Raw genomic sequence first — 18,843 nt, 5'->3', positions numbered from 1 at the left:
TAAGACAAATATTCCCCCTCCCCTTCACATCTTCCATAGATAAGACTGAAGAGAACGGACACAAAGCAACATAATGAGTTCCTGATGAAATGCGTTATTTCCCAAATGAGTCATTATCACTCACTTCAATATTAAAGTGAATGTCTGCATTTAGAAAAGTTGCCATGACACACATGATTATGTTAACGGCTTCCGTGGAACAATGGAGTCTTCTCCTGTAGAAGACGTGCACACAATGCTGGGTTTCTGGTGCTTCTTTATAAGGCCACTACTACAGATATGAGGATTACTGACCCGTAACAATAAATGTAACCCATGTGCAGGACATTTCTTGAAGAGAGCCATAATAGTAAGATAGCAGAATTGTAGGGGCAGAAAACATAACAGCTAAACACCATTAAAAAAATAAAAAATGGGCTGATCACATAGTATTTGTATGTGCTCTCTATAGGCTCCATTAAATTAATGATTTCTGCATTGTAGAACCAAGTGGATGATATCTCCAGAACATTAAATTTCCCTCACCAACAAATGTGTGAAACCCCACATATTTATATTATTTCTCCATCCGCACAGGGGCAACAGTGGAAGAGGGGGGGGGGGGACTAAAATCCATGACGCTACCCCAATTATCCAAATTGTTGTATGTCATGGAACATAACCTAAAAGGGATAAATAATTTCCACAACTTTATTATGAGCATAAATCTCAGGTTCACTGTAAAAATGACACACTACAATACACTTGTACGGTTCTGTCTTTTAATGTGGCCATACACATTAGAAAAACGTCGGCTGAACCCATTTCAGTGGGATCGCCGATGATCTAATGTTTATGGGGGCCTCCCAACTGTCCAACCTGCCTGATCCTCTATTCCCGCCGGAGAGGAGATGCTGCCAGAGTCTGGCAACAGCTTATTCACCTCCTCCTATTAAAAAAAAAAATTTGCAGGCTCAACCATGGTGCATTCGGCTTAGGTACACTATAAGCCTATAGACTTCTATGGGTATAATATTACTCGGAACTTGTACGGAGCCATAAACAAGTCCTTTGCATTAGGCCGGAGGCTATCTTCACGCTACGCAATTTAGAGGCTGGAAAAAAAAGCCTCCAAAAATGGTTCTATTACAGGTCTGAAAACACACGCGTTGTTTTGAAGCTGTTTTTCAAATCAACAAAAGCATTTTTAGAGGTCTTTTTTATGTTTTTTGCCTATTGTTGAATTCAATGGAATACACAATGCATAAAACGTGCCAAGAATTGACACCAACGTTTTTTTTTACATGCCGCATAATCTAATTACACATTTATAAAAATGCTCCGTATGCACTTACCCGTTTTCCCGTTGTAGTCAAAGGTAAGCTTAAACTTGGCACGCAAAACGCAACAAAATACACATCAAAATTATGCTGTGTGAACCCGGCCTTAGACCTTTTTGGAACTTTGCTACTAAAGTAGCATTGGATTTCCAGAGAGTGGTGTATAATTAACACAAGGCATCCAGGAACCAAGAACGAACATTTATATAGTTTGGTGTCGTTATGGTTATTTTCACATAAGCACCAAGATTGTTCCCGGTAGAAACCCTATTTACGTGTAATTTTGTAAATGCATTGTTTTGTGAAGCTTGTAGGTTCTTACTTTGTTGTTGTAGATTTCCTTCACTTAGTATACTCCCACAGTTAAAAACAAACAATATAGCAAAGTTAATTGGGTTTCTATAAAGTTAGGCTGACCATACACTAAGATTTTGGTCTGCTAAAAAGGATGATTTAGACCGAAGATCGGTATCTGTGGAAAAGTCAATCTGCGTTGTTGGTTTTTTTCAATCGTTGTTGGGTTCAGTCATGCCAAGCAACAGATCTGCATCCCACCAATAGAAGCCCAGACCAGGCCACATATCGATTGGCGATTTGTCATTATAAAACTTAGGTTGTCGTTGAGAATGACAACCTTAACGGACCAACCAAACGGCTGTATGAAATCCCTTTTGTATGGCCAGATTTAGTCAATAAATTCTAAATAGGAAAATCCACTCTCCCTAGCAGAGAGTGACATATAGAGCACTACTGAATACATTAGCACAATAATATCATTAATAATACAAATAATAACTCATATATTAAATCACAAAGAGACCAGAATTTTCATTATGGAGAGGATTTATTATACAAAAGTATAAAGGCAATCAGCTGCCCCTCCCATCCAATACATTAATTCTTCATTCAACAGAGATTGTTTAGACAATAAATAATTAACAACAAAAAAAATAATTCAGACACGCTACGTAACATGGATGACGCGGTTATCAGAGCCATCGCACAGTGTTCCAAGATCTGTCATTCTTAACAGGATCCAGATTGTTTTGAGATAAACAGATCATTGCCACATAGCACCATCACTCAGATATGGCTCGTCCGTCAGCCCTTCCACATTTTGTCAGCACACAGCAGATCCTATTAACTATTGGCACTTAGTAGGTACATGCTGGTGTGCATCGCAGAACTTTTCCTCCAAGTGAACAGATTGGACAAAAGAGAGTCTATGGGTCTTCTGGCACATGACATTTCTACATGGTTAAAAACACCCATGACATTATAAGTGTGGTTCATTTTCCCCATATTTCTATCCTGCGTCCCCCAGTGTCCTTTACCATTCCTCTCATTCCCTTTTGGCTATTCGCATACAAAGGAAGGGGACTCAGTCACATCATATTGAAAACAAACAGGATGATAAAATGGATATAGTGACGAATGCCTGGAAAGGTGGTGGATGAGGAAAAACAGCACACTTTTTGTTTTGTAATGACTGAATCAAAAAGTCAATAATATGGACAACCCCTTTAAAGGGTGCAATAAAAAGCAGCTTTCCAGTGGGGGTGGGGGGTAAAACCAGTATTTAGAAAAATGCAGCCATTCACTGGAAATCTGAAGCATCCTGAATAATACACGAGGCACTGACTAATATACACTAGCCCAGATAAATTGCATTAAACATCAACAAAATGGCAATATGATTTCTCTGTTCAGATGGTCTGCTCATTGGTGTCATGTCATCCCATTAGTGCGAAGACGTATAAGTGATGTATCCATGGTAAGCCTGAGAATGTTTCTGTAATAACTTATAAGTGTATGGAATGTGTCAGAATATTTGGGGTTGAGCATTTAGTTTTCTGGACAGACCAGTAACTTTTTGCGATGGCAATGATGGGCAAATATGTCACAGTTAAGACTCAATTGACTATCATAGCATTCTGCTGCCATGTACAGTCACCCCTGCTACATCATATAGATTTTGTTTCTTTCTTCAATGGCCAAAAATTAAAACATTTTATGTCCAAAATCGAAAATATTGAAACCTGTCTAAACCAGCTCATTGTGCTTAGTGTCTGCTGACACACTGTCCTAGTGAATGGTCTGACGTTGAGGAGCGAAGTAAAAAAATGTAGCCTTCAGTGTATAGGTAATGGGTCAACACGAATGATTCCAAGATCAGACTAATAATCAAAATAATTCTTGCAAATTCTGAGTTTTAGAAATTCAACTACAAAATGTAGGTCACTACTCGAAGGTCACTTACTCTTGTGATATTCTAGGTACAAGGTAACTTGTTTACAGCAGGAGAGGCCGATAACTCCGTCCTGTGCGCGTGTCACAGACCGTTAATTCACTATAGGATTTTATTCACTGAAATATACACAGCTGCATTGCGCATTTGAGACGTCACATCAAACATAACATTCTCATCATACAATAATCAGTAACAGAATACCCCAGCTAAGAAATCATTAGAATCAATTCCCAAAGCTGTCCAGTACATATCATTATCAAACGGTCAATTACAAAATGAGTACAAAGGCTATAAAACTTGAGTAGAAAATGCTGCTGTGCAGTATACAAATGGACCGAACCTGGCGGCCACATTGGGAGACAAAGGGCCTCAAGACACTGCTCTGTTTGTTATGTGACGTGCATGTTATCAGCGCACTTATAGGCCAATGTCTTTTTTTTAAACCCTTAGACCATTTGTTGCCAAAGCATTCATTTAAGAGCTACACATGCTTCTTTGCATGCCAGCACCACAAACACCCCTGAGGTAGACCCGTCTCTGTTGTATTGCCTGGGGTACACCTCGGAGTTCTCTCTCCTTGGTTGGACACTTTGGCTTTATGTTAGCACCTGGACTCTGGTTTTGGTGTCTGGGTGACAAGCTCTTAGACGCGGACCTCACAAACACCGCTAGAGCCGTAAAGGGCTTTACTTTGCAGCGTGGATATTATTGATCCAATTCTCCCTTTTCTCTACAATGTTCAACAGTCTATTGAACTGTATATTCACACAGAAAAATCCAGTATTGGGAGATGCAAAGGAACAACCTCTATGCAAATATGGTCTTCCCCTTTGTTGCCATTGAAAGATGCCAGGGGACACATTTAGTCTTCGTTTTCCAGCAGCTGTTACATTGTTGCCAAAAGAGAAGAACAAAAAGGTGAACTTTTGGTCACAGACTTAAAATGTAATTTGGAACATCATCTCCAGAAGAGTATGAATGGTTTAGAAAACCATTTCTGCAAGGCTTCACAGTTGACTTGGTCATATGAACTCAAAATAAAATGTACATTTGCTTGGAGGACAAAACATCTGTACCTCTTTTGTAACCATCCTCCTTCTTCAAGCCAGACCAACATAGGTAGTGATACAACTTAAGAATTGAAACGGGAAAAAAACACTACTCATTTTAGTGCGAGAACAAATCTTCTCATGTAAATGTCCAAATGTTTCAATTATGCAATGATTTTCTGGGGAATGTCCACTGATGCTCTAAGAAATACAGCATTATCACGTACATAGTTGCGTTTTCGTATGTCCTCATGAGAGATAAACTTAGGATATCCAAATCCAAGGGTGCTTTCATCCAGGGAATTTCGAGAGCCACTTGGTTTCTGGAAGTTCTTCCAGTTTGGGTCAGGGTTAAAGGTTTCTGTAATGTGCTGGGGTTTGGACAAGGAAGGATCACTTTGGTCAAGTAATGAAAATGTGACACGATATGAGAAAGGCCATTCTAGTAGGTTGTCATACTCGCCAGGGAGTACTCTTATATAAACTGAAAGGTAGCTGCCTTCACCACTGCCGTTACCATTTATGAATGCAGAGACTTGGAGCTTGAAGCCATATCGGTGTGTATAAAAGGGTGGGCTAAATGACTCATAGTTGCCCCGGACCTTGGCTTCCTGCAGTTTGCGAGAATAGTCACTGATCTTCCATATAAGTATTCCTTCACTGCTCACAGACAGCTCCTCCACCTGCTTCCTCAGCTCTAGAATCTCCTGCCTCTGTCGGGTAACCAAGGAGGACATCATACTGAGGTGGGCCCTCATATTTTCTTCTAGATGTCTGCTCATACCAATCTTAGCACACTAATTTAAAAAAAAAATAATTAACAAAATTAGCATCTTATTTCTGCCCAAAAGATTACAATGTGAAATTTATTGCTGTAAGATCAATTGCCTTCCATTTCCCCTTATAGAGAGAGTCCCCAAACTGAGCACTACATTGAAATCTTACCCTGTGTTTGCATCCGGATTCCTTAAAAGGACAAAGTACTAAAGCGGAACTACAGCTGTCTTTCAAATGCCCGCTCAAGTCTTCTCTGGCAACTGTGCCAATGCTACACTGGTTGGGACAGGAGACAGGGTACCGCGGACACTGAAACTGGTGACTCTGGAAAAATAAAGTACAGCCAAATAAGTACAATACTAGTTTTAATTACTGCAGAGTGTATGCAGGCATGGTTTCCAGAGCGCTGTACTCTAGGTCTGACTATTGTGCATACAAATAGATCAATTATTTGTCGTGGATATAATTTCATTTAGATTATATGGTCAACAGGGCAGTCGTCATATGTATGTGGTTTGAAGACTGCAGACATATGGACCAATGTATCTAAGATTTTAATGAATGTAACCTTATGATGATCATGATCCTAATAAAAATGCATTTACGGATCTGCAGAATACATCTGACATCATTAATATGCTTGTAAACATCTAACGAACCTCTTAATGATTATTACCATCAACTGGCTTATACATAATTTGTTCAGACATAAAGCTATCACTGGTAAAACGTAGTATAACCCATGCATTTCTGGATGCAATTGAATGGATTACTGTAACTATAGCTTGTACATTGTGGTATTTTCAGGAAATGAATACTGTACACCATCAATTCTCAAACTGTGAGGCGTCTTCACTGGTGAGGCACCCCACAGTTGTTCATGAGGCACGGCGAGGCATTTTTAGCAAAAGGATGATATGCTGCACATTCATTTCTCTGGCTGCGCCAATATCTGATTTGCCTACATCAGTGGAGTTCTTGCCAGGAGTTTAACACGTAATCATGGGGCCCCATAGCAAAGTTTGGAATAAGGACCACAACATTAGGACCACCTTCAGTAGCTAGTAAGTTCTGAACAGAAAAAACATATGATTATTATGATCTCCAAACTGATCCATGTGTCTTTTCCTAAAGCACACAGTGAGGTCACATTACTGGAATAATAAAACACAGTGATATCACAGTACAGAGTTAATGCACACGCTGAGGTCACTGCATGGGGATAATGCACACAGAGATGTCACAATGCAGAGATAATTCACTTAGCAAAGTTACAGCTCAGGACCATGCCAGCACTGGGATAGTACCCACTGATGTCACAGTACAGGCATAATACACGGTGATGTCATAGGGATAATTTATACAGCACAGTGATATCACAGCATAGGCAAAATACAAATAATGATGTCATAGTACAGAGAACAGTCACGGTGTAGGAATAATTTATTTTCACAGTGATCTGCATTCAATTTTGAATCATCCATAGTCATCACTAACGGTCCCTCACTTCTGAGTGGAGGTGGGCTCCTTTACTTGCTAGGCCCCATAGCCTGCTTCTCTGGTTGTTATGTCCATGCTCTTTGTGCTTATTTTTAATGTTATACTGTGTTCATGAGACAAGTGAAAGAGAAAATTAGATCTTTTTTTGGGCAAGAACTTAAACTACTTGTGAGGCACAGGCATCTCCATGTTCTGGCTAATGAGATCCTAGTAGAAAGAGGCTGAGAATCCATGATCTACATTTTTGTGTGCACTATGTTCCTCTTTACTGATGCACTGATATATATATATACATACACACACACACACACATACGTTTATATATAATTTATATGTCAAACCCCAAAAAGCAAACGACAAACCACAGACCATTCATAATTGACCTATGTTAGGAACTAGCTTTGTGTAAGTTTATCTTCTCTTTAATATGTTTACTGAGGACTATGGGTACAACAGTAATAAATCCTCTATTTAAAATACAAAGCAGCCCCCCAATAAAATACTGTGCCAATCATTACCTGGATAGTGTCGAAAACAAACTCCTTGCTACAGTAAGAGCATGGCTGAGTACGCTTGGGGCACTCGGCCAGCGAATGCTGTGACAGTACTCGTCTCATCATTCGAGCGCCACACTTGTTCTCACAATACACGCTTTCTTGGGGACAGGAGCCCTGGTGATCCTAGTTCAACATAGAGAACAGAAAGGGTTAATGCAAAGAAGAAGCTTCTCCATATTCTGTGATGAAACAAATGAGTAAGATGTACGCAGCGTGAGAATGAGGAGAGGCATTTAAATGTTTGACACAGCTAATACATCAAAGATTATCGCTCTAAATTGTAAATGTGTAAGTCATTAGCTGAAAATGTGAAATATTAGGCTGGATGCGGAGCTCAGGCAATGCGGTTAGAATGACAAGGAGGTATTTTTCTGAGGATTTTGAAAATGGTCTTACGTAGATTGTGTTTAAGAAAAATTATAAGACATGTAAAGGTAAAATCAAGATAACTGAAATTCAATAAATAGATCTCAAGCAGCAATTACACACATCCAGCTAGAAAAGAGTACATATGTCCATCTATTGACTGCATGCATTTAAGCTGGCCATAGACAGATCCATGCGATGTTGTGCTCCGCAGACAATCTAATGTCTATCTATAGGGGGCTCCGCTAAAGTGGCCAACAAATATCTCATGTCTATGGTCACCTATTAGATAAGGATCCTCTTTTTAATTAGAAGAATCTTAATTTAAACTGTGGTAATTTTCTGTCCAAGCATTCTTCAGTATTTAAGAGGTCTACTGATGATAGTATCTTCTGACATGTCAATCACACATGTTAGGAGGTAACATCCGTAGGGATCTGGGAGTTGGGACCACCATTAATGATCTGACCAAATGGGGCCACGGTCTTCTTTTTTTTTTAGCAAAGATGAGGCCACATGTAAAAAGAAGACCTAGGTAAAGTTTCCAGCCACTAGACCCCCACTTATTTGACATTTCTAAAAGGATATGAAGATGCCATCATTGGAAACTTATTTTGAACCAATTTCCAAATAGTGACTCTAGTGTAGCTAAGAAATTTAAGGTCTAGACTCTAGAGCAAAGGTCCGCAAATGTAGATCATGGCTGCAGAGTTAGATGTAATTCTGTGTACTGTACTAAGCAAGTGCACATGAACGCTCACCTCATAGGCCTCTCCCGTGAAGTCATTACCACAGAATTCACAGCGAACTTTGCGTTTCGGGCAGTCATGCTGCATGTGTTCTGGCAAATCTTTGCGAATCAACTTGGTGCTGCATCGGTTGGGACAAGGGATCACATTGAAGGCACAAATGTTGAGATGAGTCTAAGGATGAAAAAAATATAAGTTAAACAACCGCAGTCTTTCTCCACGATTTCATATGGACATTCTGATTCTTTGGAAAAAGTTGAATTTGATCACCTAGAACTTAACAAATCCCTTTCTACAGGTTAGAATGAGGTTTACTAAACTTGTACTGTAGGATAACCCATATAAAATATGTATATTTCTGTACCATCAAGTACAATTCATAAAAGGGGATACTATTGTAACTCGCCAGTGGTATTAAGAGCTCGGCGTATGCTTCTGCATGTTGTAGCCCTTTGTCATAGGCTAATATAGCTATCAACTCTGGCTTATAAGGTTATAATTGCCAACAAATGTAGAACGTTTTGCTCCAAGTTTCATGTTATGTTCAGGGAGTGACAGACTAAACTGGATCCCCTGCGATTAGCTTACTGACCCTTATAACAAGAAAGGGTTATGCCTAAACTGGGTAACCCCTTTAACTATCGCAATCTGTCAAATATATTAAGCTGTCAAAGAACCAATCAATATTTAGTAGTTTATGGGTCATCTTGCAAAAAATTCCATTAAGTTTTTTTTTTTTTAGCTGCTTCTGTTACGGCTGGGTGACCACTAGTATGGCTGCTCCAGTAGCGGTTAACACCTGGTTCCCCAGATACTTGAATGTCAGTTATGCCAAGTCATGCAAACAAACATACCCGGCTTCCTGATTCAAGGGTCCAGAAAGTTGGGTGACAATGTAGCCATAGTGGTGACCATATTTGTTGTCACCCATATTTGTTTTTAGTCAGAGGGAAAAATATGTTTTTTAAAGAAAATGTTCTTAAAAGGTACTGTTGCTATATTTTATATATATATATATATATATATATATATATATATATATCTCAAAACTATGAAAAGGATGTAGAAGATAAATCAGCATAAGTAACAATGTCACTAGCAAACATTTGCATAAATACATTTAGAGCAAAATATTATTCTGGTCACTGATCGCCTCACCTGGAGTTGTTTTATTTGCCCGCTCCAACGGCACCCCTCCTCGCTATGTATACATCGAATGGACAGACTGAGGACTTGCGTTTCCAGCTCTCGATCTGGGTAAATCTAATCCAGAGACATTTTGAGAGAAAAAACAACTTATAAAGACAAAATGAACAGAGACGGGTAGTTTAACCAGTGAATATATTCTATAAAGACAAAAGCTATATTTTCATCAGGGTTGCACCTGCTATAAGCCAAGTGTGGCCGTCATGAATAAAGCCATTGGCAATTGTCCTTGAACGTGTGTAATAAAACATATATGACAGCTGCCAGCTCAGCTGTGCCTCAATCACTCAACAGGGCATTTGTCATGGAATGTCACAGAGAGAAAAGAAAGAAAGTTATATTGTGTTAAGACATTGCGTCTTCCTTACGGAACGCTTGTGACAGAAAGGGTTTCGATTTAGGAAGAAAAAATAAATAAAAAAGAAAAAAAAGAAAAAAAAAAAGAGTGCAGCTTTGTTCTCAGCCTCGTCACAGACAATGGTAGGCTGGATTGAGAGAATATATTCAAATCTGCCATTTAGCCTGAGGACTGGTACATACACGCATAGCCTCTCCCCGAATGCACGCACTACAATGGCCCTTTTCTCCAGTGCATCTCAAAACTGTACTGATGTTGCTTTATCTACAGTCTGTACTGGGTTTAGCTTGGACGGAAGATACAAAAGCATGGTTTATGCTCCTGATGGGGCTGCATTTAAAAAGGCGCCTGGAACAGACGGGCATTGTTGTGGGACGAAGAGTCTCCCGGGCTCAGCATAGTGGTTCTGGAGAAGTTTTCTTTGGCAAGAGAACCATTGGCGGGCGTTGATAGGGGCTATTTTGGTAGACAGATCCTCAAGTAGAATAAAAATGACTGCTATTATGCAAAAAGATTTGTGTGTTCCCCTTCTGAGAAACTACTTCTTCAAGGGACAGAAAGCACTTCTACTCCCATTATAGAAGAGTAATATGTTGTTTAGCAATAATGGCTTTTATCTTGCTGTGCAGATATCACCTTTATAGCAGTTACCAGTAAATAGAAGTCATTGAGTTATTATCTTCCGTCATACATTTATCCATTTCTTAGGCGTTATTCAGACGAACGTGTGTGAAAACGGCCTTAAAAAAAAAGAACAGTTTTTCACTGCCGATTTGCACCCGTGCGAGACCCGTTTTCATATATCCCTCAAACTTGAGTCTATTGAGGAATCCGTGAAAACGTACAAAAATAGGACGTCCTATTTTTTCATGGGCACTTTACACGGTCTGTTAAAACAACAGCTATGTGAATAGCCCCATAGAAATACATGCGGTAATACAGAAGTTACATAATTTTAATGAAAAGCTGGGTGACAACCAAACTGCCACAAGTGTTACAACTCAGCTTTCCCAGACTCCTGAAAGATAAAACTGCCAAACTAAACAGTAATGATTGCCCCTAGGCAGTATAACTAGGTAGATTTGCGGTTCTGGAAAACTGGGTTGCTAACCTTGTACGACCTGCAATGGAGGTCATATTGGGTGTCACTCTGCTTTCCCAGACACAGAAGAAACTAAGAAACGGCTTTTATCAGTAACTTTACCGAAAACAACTCAAGTATATTTACTGTTAATTTTTCTTTTTTTTCTTAAATGGAAATCTGCAGACTACCCCTCCCAAAGTAAACGTCGTTCTGTTATCAATATTTTTGACAAAAACATTCATGCATTTGACAGCTGAATGCTGTAGATCACTGGTAGAAAGGATGGCGACGATTATGTTTTGCTCTGACATTAAACTGCAAGGCTAACTGGAGCGTGAAGAGAAAAAAGTGCACTTCCTTTTCAAGTACACAAACAGTTATCCAGATTATAAGCATAGAGTCACTTTTACCTTTGCGTAGTCCAGTGGTAGTTGGTCTTCTGGGCACTTAAACACACCTTCACTGCAAACAAAGAGAAAAATAGAGAGTTAAAAGGACACATTCAAGGACAATGCCTCTATCTACCAAACTGACTAATGCATTATATACAGTAGAACATTACATAAAATAAGAAAGGCCCAGTTATGAACCTGGACTATAATTTGTTAAAATGACCATAGTTGTTATGTATGCATGTAAGTAAGGATACATAAGATTTATTTATGCTTAAAGGCTATGTACACCTTCAAAATCATTTGTTTTTTTAAAGTGAATGGGGCTGAGCTGTAATACCACACATAACCTGTGGACAAGTGTTATGTTTTTGGAAGAAAGCCGCCATGTTTTACTAATCCTCTACAACTCCTTTAAGGTTGTGTTCACATTACGTTTGAGGACTGCCTTCAGTGAATGCACCGGAAAAGCTCCGAGCGCATACTCTAAACGTAACCATAGGGCCCCATTTACACGATGTCTGCCAAAAGGGTGTCCTTTTGGCATACACCAGCTCGGTAGGCATCTACATACCCAATTCTCTGTATGGAAGAGGGTAGAAGACTTCACTTTGTTGCAGAGGCATTTAGTAAATGAAAAAAACCTATACAGCGATGTATATTTCTTTACTATGGGGCCAGATAGGGGACATATGCCACTGATCTATACTTCCGACGTTAGACTCAAAAGGAAGAGTGAGCAGAGCTACACACTGTGCAAACTGAGGGTACATAAAGGGATTGTTAACATTTTTGGTAAATACATTTAAATCACAGCGACAGAAAGATAATGAAAAAATACATAATTATACAGTGCCAACACATGCCGCAGCCCAGTATGCAGGATGGAGTGTGGGAGGAAATTCATACATATATATATATATATATATATCTACATACACACACAATGTATGTATACATTTCCTCCCACACTAACTATAACATATATGTATGTATGTATGTATGTATGTATGTATGTATGTATGTATGTATGGATATATGTGATAGATCGATATATATATCACACACACACACACACACACACACACACACACACACACACAAATAGAAAGCAGCAGCACTTTATAGCAAATCCCACTATAGTAACGGGTGCACAGCTGGTAATCCAAGGACCATGTGGTATATAAAAATAAAAAAAGAAGAAGAAATCCTGCAGCACTCCAATATTTGCAAAAAAGAATGTGATTTATTCAATCAATGAAGAGATGCAAAGTTTCTGTCCAGCATGATTGAGAAAGGTCCTAAGGCTGGACAGAAACGTTGCATCCCTTCATTGATTGAATAAATCACATTTTTTTTATTCAAATATTGGAGTGCTGCAGGATTTCTTCACACACATATACATATATATGTATACACACACACACACACACACACACACACACACGTGTCTTGGAATCATTCTAGCAGGAGTGATTTATTGCCTTTTTGAAGCATTTACCGTATGATGAAATGTTCAAAGTGAACTATGTTTACAATGTACAGAATCGCGTGATCAGTCTTCCATATGTTTAAGAACTCCACATATGTTACTTACTGGCCACCATATACATGGTTAATGTTCCCCCTTCGTGTGCGGATCTGAATCTAGAGCCACAACTCCGCTTTGAACTCTTTCCAGAAGTGCACAAGATGGCAGAGAATATATTTATAGGATAGATAATATTTAGTGGCCAAAAAAATCTGCTTTGAAATAACCCACAGTCATAATCCGGTTTCCTTTCAGCAAATGAGTTTGGTTTTCATCTTTTTTTTATCAAAGCAGGGACTCCATGGCTTGGGTGTACTCGTTCTATTTAATGAGGGCAGAGAACGTACAGCAGTAACTACAGGAGATAGTTGGCCCTTAGGCCATTTTCTATAATGTAATAAAATAGAATTATTTATGTTAAGCACAAATGTATATGTGGAGAAGTTACTTAAAGATAATTATAAGAAAGTGATATTATTGGAAGTTAAGTAAAATAAATAGTGCATGAAAAGCAATTTGGCATGGCATAACCCTGAGCTGGCGCTACAACGCACTTGAGAGGTAGTATACGCTTAAAGCATGTGACATCACAATAATTCTTACACAAGAGCGTGCAGACAAATTAACTCCTTATGTTACACTGGAGCAACTCCTAAAACTTTCATCATTCTATTCAGTGATTTGTATGTGGGAAAGCTGGAGGATATCCAATATGGCTGCCAGTACAGCTATCACAAGGGCTGTCGCCAGTTCTCAAATTTTCCAAGTTGTGTAGAAATACATTGCTGGTGACTAACTTTGTGTGATTCCTCATGACTCCGTAGAGTTTGTGTTAAGCCAAATTGGGTGGGAACAGCCAAACATTTTCAAGCATGGGATCTACTTTTTGTAGAGTCTGAGTTAGGCGATCTACCAGGGGAACCATACCTCCCAACTTTTGAATTTGAAAAAGAGGGTCATTTTAAGCCACGCCTCTAACCACGCCCAATATCCCGCATAAACACATCAAATCACGGCAAGAACACGCGCAAATTCTCACTGCGGATCTCCAGACTGTCTGGATATTACCGATCCGTTTATGTCGTCTTTATGTTACTTTTCCTATCCTGGGTATAACATTTGCTCATCACGGCAGCAGCTGCAGGACAAAACAAAAGGCTGAGAACAATGAAAGTCAAGAGGGAGACCCTGTGGTTGATGACTTTTCAATTGACAGGTAGCAGAGTTACATGATGGGGATTATTTTTTTCCAGTTGTGTAACTCTGCTACCGGTCAATGGAAAAATCATCCCCCAGAGGCCCCCTGTGGATAGCGCCACACACAGCCCCCCCTGTAGATAGCTTTAGATACAGCCCCCCTGTAGATAGCGCCACACACAGCTCCCCTGTAGATAGCTCCAGACACAGCCCCCTGTACATAGCGTCAGATACAGCCCCCTGTACATAGCGCCACACACAGCCCCCCTGTACATAGCGCCACACACAGCCCCCCCTGTACATAGCGCCACACAGCCCCCCTGTACATAGCGCCACACACAGCCCCCCTGTACATAGCGCCACACACCGCCCCCCTGTACATAGCGCCACACACAGCCCCCCTGTACATAGCGCCACACACAGCCCCCCTGTACATAGCGCCACACACCGCCCCCCTGTACATAGCGCCACACACAGCCCCCCCTGTACATAGCGCCACACACAGCCCCCCCTGTACATAGCGCCACACACAGCCCCCTGTACATAGCGCCACACACCGCCCCCCTGTACATAGCGCCACACACCGCCCCCCTGTACATAGCGCCACACACCGCCCCCCTGTACATAGCGCCAGATACAGCCCCCCTGTACATAGCGCCAGATACAGCCCCCCTGTACATAGCGCCAGATACAGCCCCCTGTACATAGCGCCAGATACAGCCCCCTGTACATAGCGCCAGATACAGCCCCCCTGTACATAGCGCCAGATACAGCCCCCCTGTACATAGCTCCACACACAGTCCCCCTGTAGGTGCCACATTGCCGCCAGAGCGGAGAGCGGTAGAGGTAGCCTACTGCTGCCACTCTCCGCTCTGCTTTGACGTCACTCACCATCAGAAGAAGGCAGGAGTCTTGCAGCGGCGTTCTCACAGGTGTCGATGCCGGCCTGGGAGTGGACCTGTCCAGTCACCTGACCGGTAAGGTCAGGTGACAGGTCAAGTGACTGGACTGGTCTACTCCCAGGCCGGCATCGATCCCAGTGAGAACACCGCCACAAGACTCCTGCCTTCTCCTGATCACTGCTGCAGTCAGCAGCGATCAGATGTTTTGATGCAGCGCCCAGCGGGACATTTTGCAGACCGCCCGGGATGGCGGGACAGCGGTGAGAAATCGCCGGATCCGGGACGGTTGGCAGGTATGAGGGAACAGGGACAGGCACATGTGAGGTGCGGAGGACACTGCTGCAAATTTTTTGCATACACCTTTTTCAGCTTCCTTAATGTCGCTGTAATAGTGATTGCAACCATAGTTCATTACTTATTATTAAACTTGTTCCACAACCATGTCTTCAGTGTTTTCTTCATATATTCCTGTGTTGTTTCTCCTCTCTGCCCTGCGCTGTGCTTATTAGCTGTCAGGGAGTGTGCTAGACCCAAAAAAGCATGTTTTCCAATGTCCACTATCACTATCCCTGATCGAAGGTCCACCGGTAGATCGCCATCTACTGTTTTTGCCACCAAAGCTTGATGTCTACATACTGGACTGAGAAGGCATGATTGGAGCAATCAAAATTAGTGTGCGTGAAGATCTTATTTAGATTAAAAAAATTGCTCCGTTCCGTTGAGAAATCCACAAGAAATGGAGTTGCCATGTTCTGAACTTTCGGGGCCCTCGGCAGATCGGGAAGATATCTTAGCATCCATAGTTGTACACAGCGCCATGTGGAGAGTCTCGCAGCAGAGCGTATAACTGTAATAGCTGAAATTACTTACAAGCCACAAATGACTCAATATGATCCCAATTACAGAGCACATCTGGGCTAACTCGCAGATGCTGCTATGCTCTATGTTGCCAGCTGGCAGCTCAAGACTTTTGTTCTGAACTCTCTCCTCTTTATTGTAACTTCTCCCTTCATAAGCAAATACTGTCCACACTGCACCACTTGTTGTTCGCATTACACAATGGGCTACGTGTACAGAGCTTCTCCTCCCGACTGCATCACGCAATTCACAAGCCCCAAGTGGATACCACTGCTGGAAAATACTCCATTCTAAAATTTGGGTGTAGTAAATAGCATTCTTATTTTATGTACTCTCAGCCTTTGCTAATACAACCAAAATGTTTTCCATAGTGTTTTGGGTATTTGTTTTTTTACAATTATGTCACAATTTTGAACATAAATGTTTGTATTGTACTTAGTCAAAGGTTGTTGCTAATCGTAAGAAAGGGGTTTCTATTAGATTGTGCTGAGCTAATAGAAAGACACTCCATTTGTTAGTCCCCCTCGATTAAACATATATGAGATCGCACATAGTTCATTGAATACAATGATTGCCTATTTCAGTAGGTGACCTGTAATATTGTATTTTAGGCTCCATAACAATCTGTTTGTTTCTGGTGTACCCACAATCTATAATGTGGGTGCCCGAAACAGATAACCCCTTTTAGAAAATAAAAATTGAATACAACATCAGTCCGACATATTATATAAGAACAAATTTGGCACGTGTGTACTCAGTTTTAATCAGTGGCAAATTAATAAGGGGTGCCATGGCCCTTATGCCTGGAGTGGCCCAAGTAACGGGCCATAGATTTATACCTGGTGGTGTAAAATTATGTAGTAAAACTAGACAGTGACTCATTAATACAAACGAATATACAACAAAAATAAAAGCTAAAAATACAAAAATGTACAATCTATCTTTACACAATACAGAAGCGCCAGAGACCGTAATCTGCACGGAGAGCTGGAGGTCAGCCTCAATATCTCTCCCCTGCCGTCTATTATACCCCCACCAGGCTAATATTTAACTTTATCCCTTGCAGAGAAAATAAACAAAATCGCACAAAGCCACCACCATGTGAATGGCCAAATACATGGACACAGAGGTTACTGTAACTTTAAAGCAAACATTAACATTCTTTTTTCTTCTTGAACTGGAACAGAGTTCAGTCCTCACTGAGAATTCTTCCACCCACCTCAGGTATCAGAAGCCGAGACCAGAAAACCACAGCGGTGACAGCACCAGAACCAGAAATACCGGCCATAAAAACGAGCAGCGGCCAGAACGGAGTAACATTCAGAACCCACAGCATTACCGTACTGTATTGTGCACACCTTCAGATCTGCTATCTTCTGTCAGGGGAATAGGGCTGTCCCTGGGTATGTCCCTTTCTAGTTATGACACAGAACATTGCAGCGAACATAGCGCACCCAGTACAAAAGGGCAAATAACGTAGATTACAAAAAGAAAGATCCGAAAGAGATTCTTGTCATTGACACTTAAACTTCATAACTTCTTTTTCATTCAACTTTGTATAAATATTTAGTAAATCCTATATGTTTCTCATTTTTCTGCAACTTTGATTAGAAATACAAGTTTGCAGAAAGGTGCAGCAGTACTAAATATTAAAAGGCCTTTATGTTTATTACAAAAGGGCACCGGTCACCAGATTTAAATGAGGACATCAATACGATGTCCTATCAAAGTGGAACTAGGCATATTTTCACGTGTATTGCTCCATCACTATAGATTAAAAAAAGTTTCACCAGGGGGAGGGACAGATACATGGTTTAATATAATTTGGGTCCTAGTCAGTCGGTCATGGCAGAGATATATACCAGGACATGATGCAATTTAGCTTTCAATATTTTGGAACACTTTATTGGGCTCCTAAACGGTCATAGAAATTGGCAGTTGAAGACGTATACAATGACGAAACAATGCTTTAATGCCACATGTGATACAGTGTTGCCTTTGTGCAATTTCCAACAACATATACATTTATTATTCTTTATACACGGACAAACAACCCAGTAATTGTTAACATCAGGAGGCTGTGAGATGAAAACAGCAGATGTAACACACTCAGAGTCCCCAAAAAAACACACAACCTCATCGGCTGTGCCAGGCAGCTGCTTGTATACACACCCAAGAATGCTGTGGGAATTCTTCTTTGGAATCTCCACTTTCGCTAAGAAGGGCCAAATCTTTTTCCTGCCAATCACCTGCTGTGTGACATGACGGGGGGATCCCCAGTGGAACCATTGCTTGACATTCAATGCTTAAGCACCTGTCCTATCAAGTGCTGTCATACAATGCATGAAAACGTGAATGAAGCAAGATTTCAGTATAGAAATATGTACTACTATATGCATTGTAAAAATAGAGAGAGAGAGAGAGAGAGAGAGAGAGAGAGAGAGAGAGAGAGAGAGAGAGAGAGAGAGAGAGAGAGAGAGAGAGAGAGAGAGAGAGAGAGAGAGAGAGAGAGAGAGAGAGAGAGAGAGAGAAAGAAGTTTATGTGGGAAGTCAAGTGTTTCAGCCATCTACCAAGTAAAATAGAGTAGGGCACCATTAGGAGGTTGAAGGTCGCAGTTTACACATTTAAAAGAAAAGCTGTGCCTTTCAATTTCTCTATACAACGGAGAATAAATTATAATTCTGTAGGGTCCAAAGAGAGCTTAACTTTTGTTTAAATGAATGATTGTCCATCCAACAGCTATCAA

At 40.7% G+C, this 18,843-nt stretch overlaps 2 protein-coding genes and 1 long non-coding RNA gene across 3 annotated transcripts in view; 1 reads left to right on the top strand and 2 right to left on the bottom strand.

The window, feature by feature from the left end:
• Positions 1-18,843, top strand: part of LOC142743489 (uncharacterized) — a 63,358-nt gene that overhangs the window by 11,463 nt on the left and 33,052 nt on the right. The window lies entirely within an intron of this gene.
• Positions 2,145-18,843, bottom strand: part of TRAF4 (TNF receptor associated factor 4) — a 38,885-nt gene continuing 22,186 nt past the window's right edge. Inside the window, exons 2-7 of the mRNA XM_075854283.1 lie at positions 11,627-11,678; positions 9,727-9,831; positions 8,581-8,742; positions 7,415-7,576; positions 5,565-5,720; positions 2,145-5,416 (exon numbers count right to left, since the gene is read on the bottom strand). Coding sequence (XP_075710398.1) covers positions 4,784-5,416; positions 5,565-5,720; positions 7,415-7,576; positions 8,581-8,742; positions 9,727-9,831; positions 11,627-11,678 — 1,270 coding nt within the window. The 3' untranslated portion in view covers positions 2,145-4,783. The remainder of the gene's footprint in view (positions 5,417-5,564; positions 5,721-7,414; positions 7,577-8,580; positions 8,743-9,726; positions 9,832-11,626; positions 11,679-18,843) is intronic.
• Positions 11,627-18,843, bottom strand: part of NEK8 (NIMA related kinase 8) — a 234,362-nt gene continuing 227,145 nt past the window's right edge. The window contains exon 16 of the transcript XR_012881570.1: positions 11,627-11,678. The gene's annotated coding sequence lies outside the window, so the exon portion shown is untranslated. The remainder of the gene's footprint in view (positions 11,679-18,843) is intronic.

The sequence above is a fragment of the Rhinoderma darwinii genome, chromosome 2, assembly GCF_050947455.1.
Source record: "Rhinoderma darwinii isolate aRhiDar2 chromosome 2, aRhiDar2.hap1, whole genome shotgun sequence".
Lineage (NCBI taxonomy): Eukaryota > Metazoa > Chordata > Amphibia > Anura > Rhinodermatidae > Rhinoderma > Rhinoderma darwinii.
Note: the sequence above shows the minus strand (reverse complement) of the source record. Positions and strands in the feature narration are given on the sequence as shown.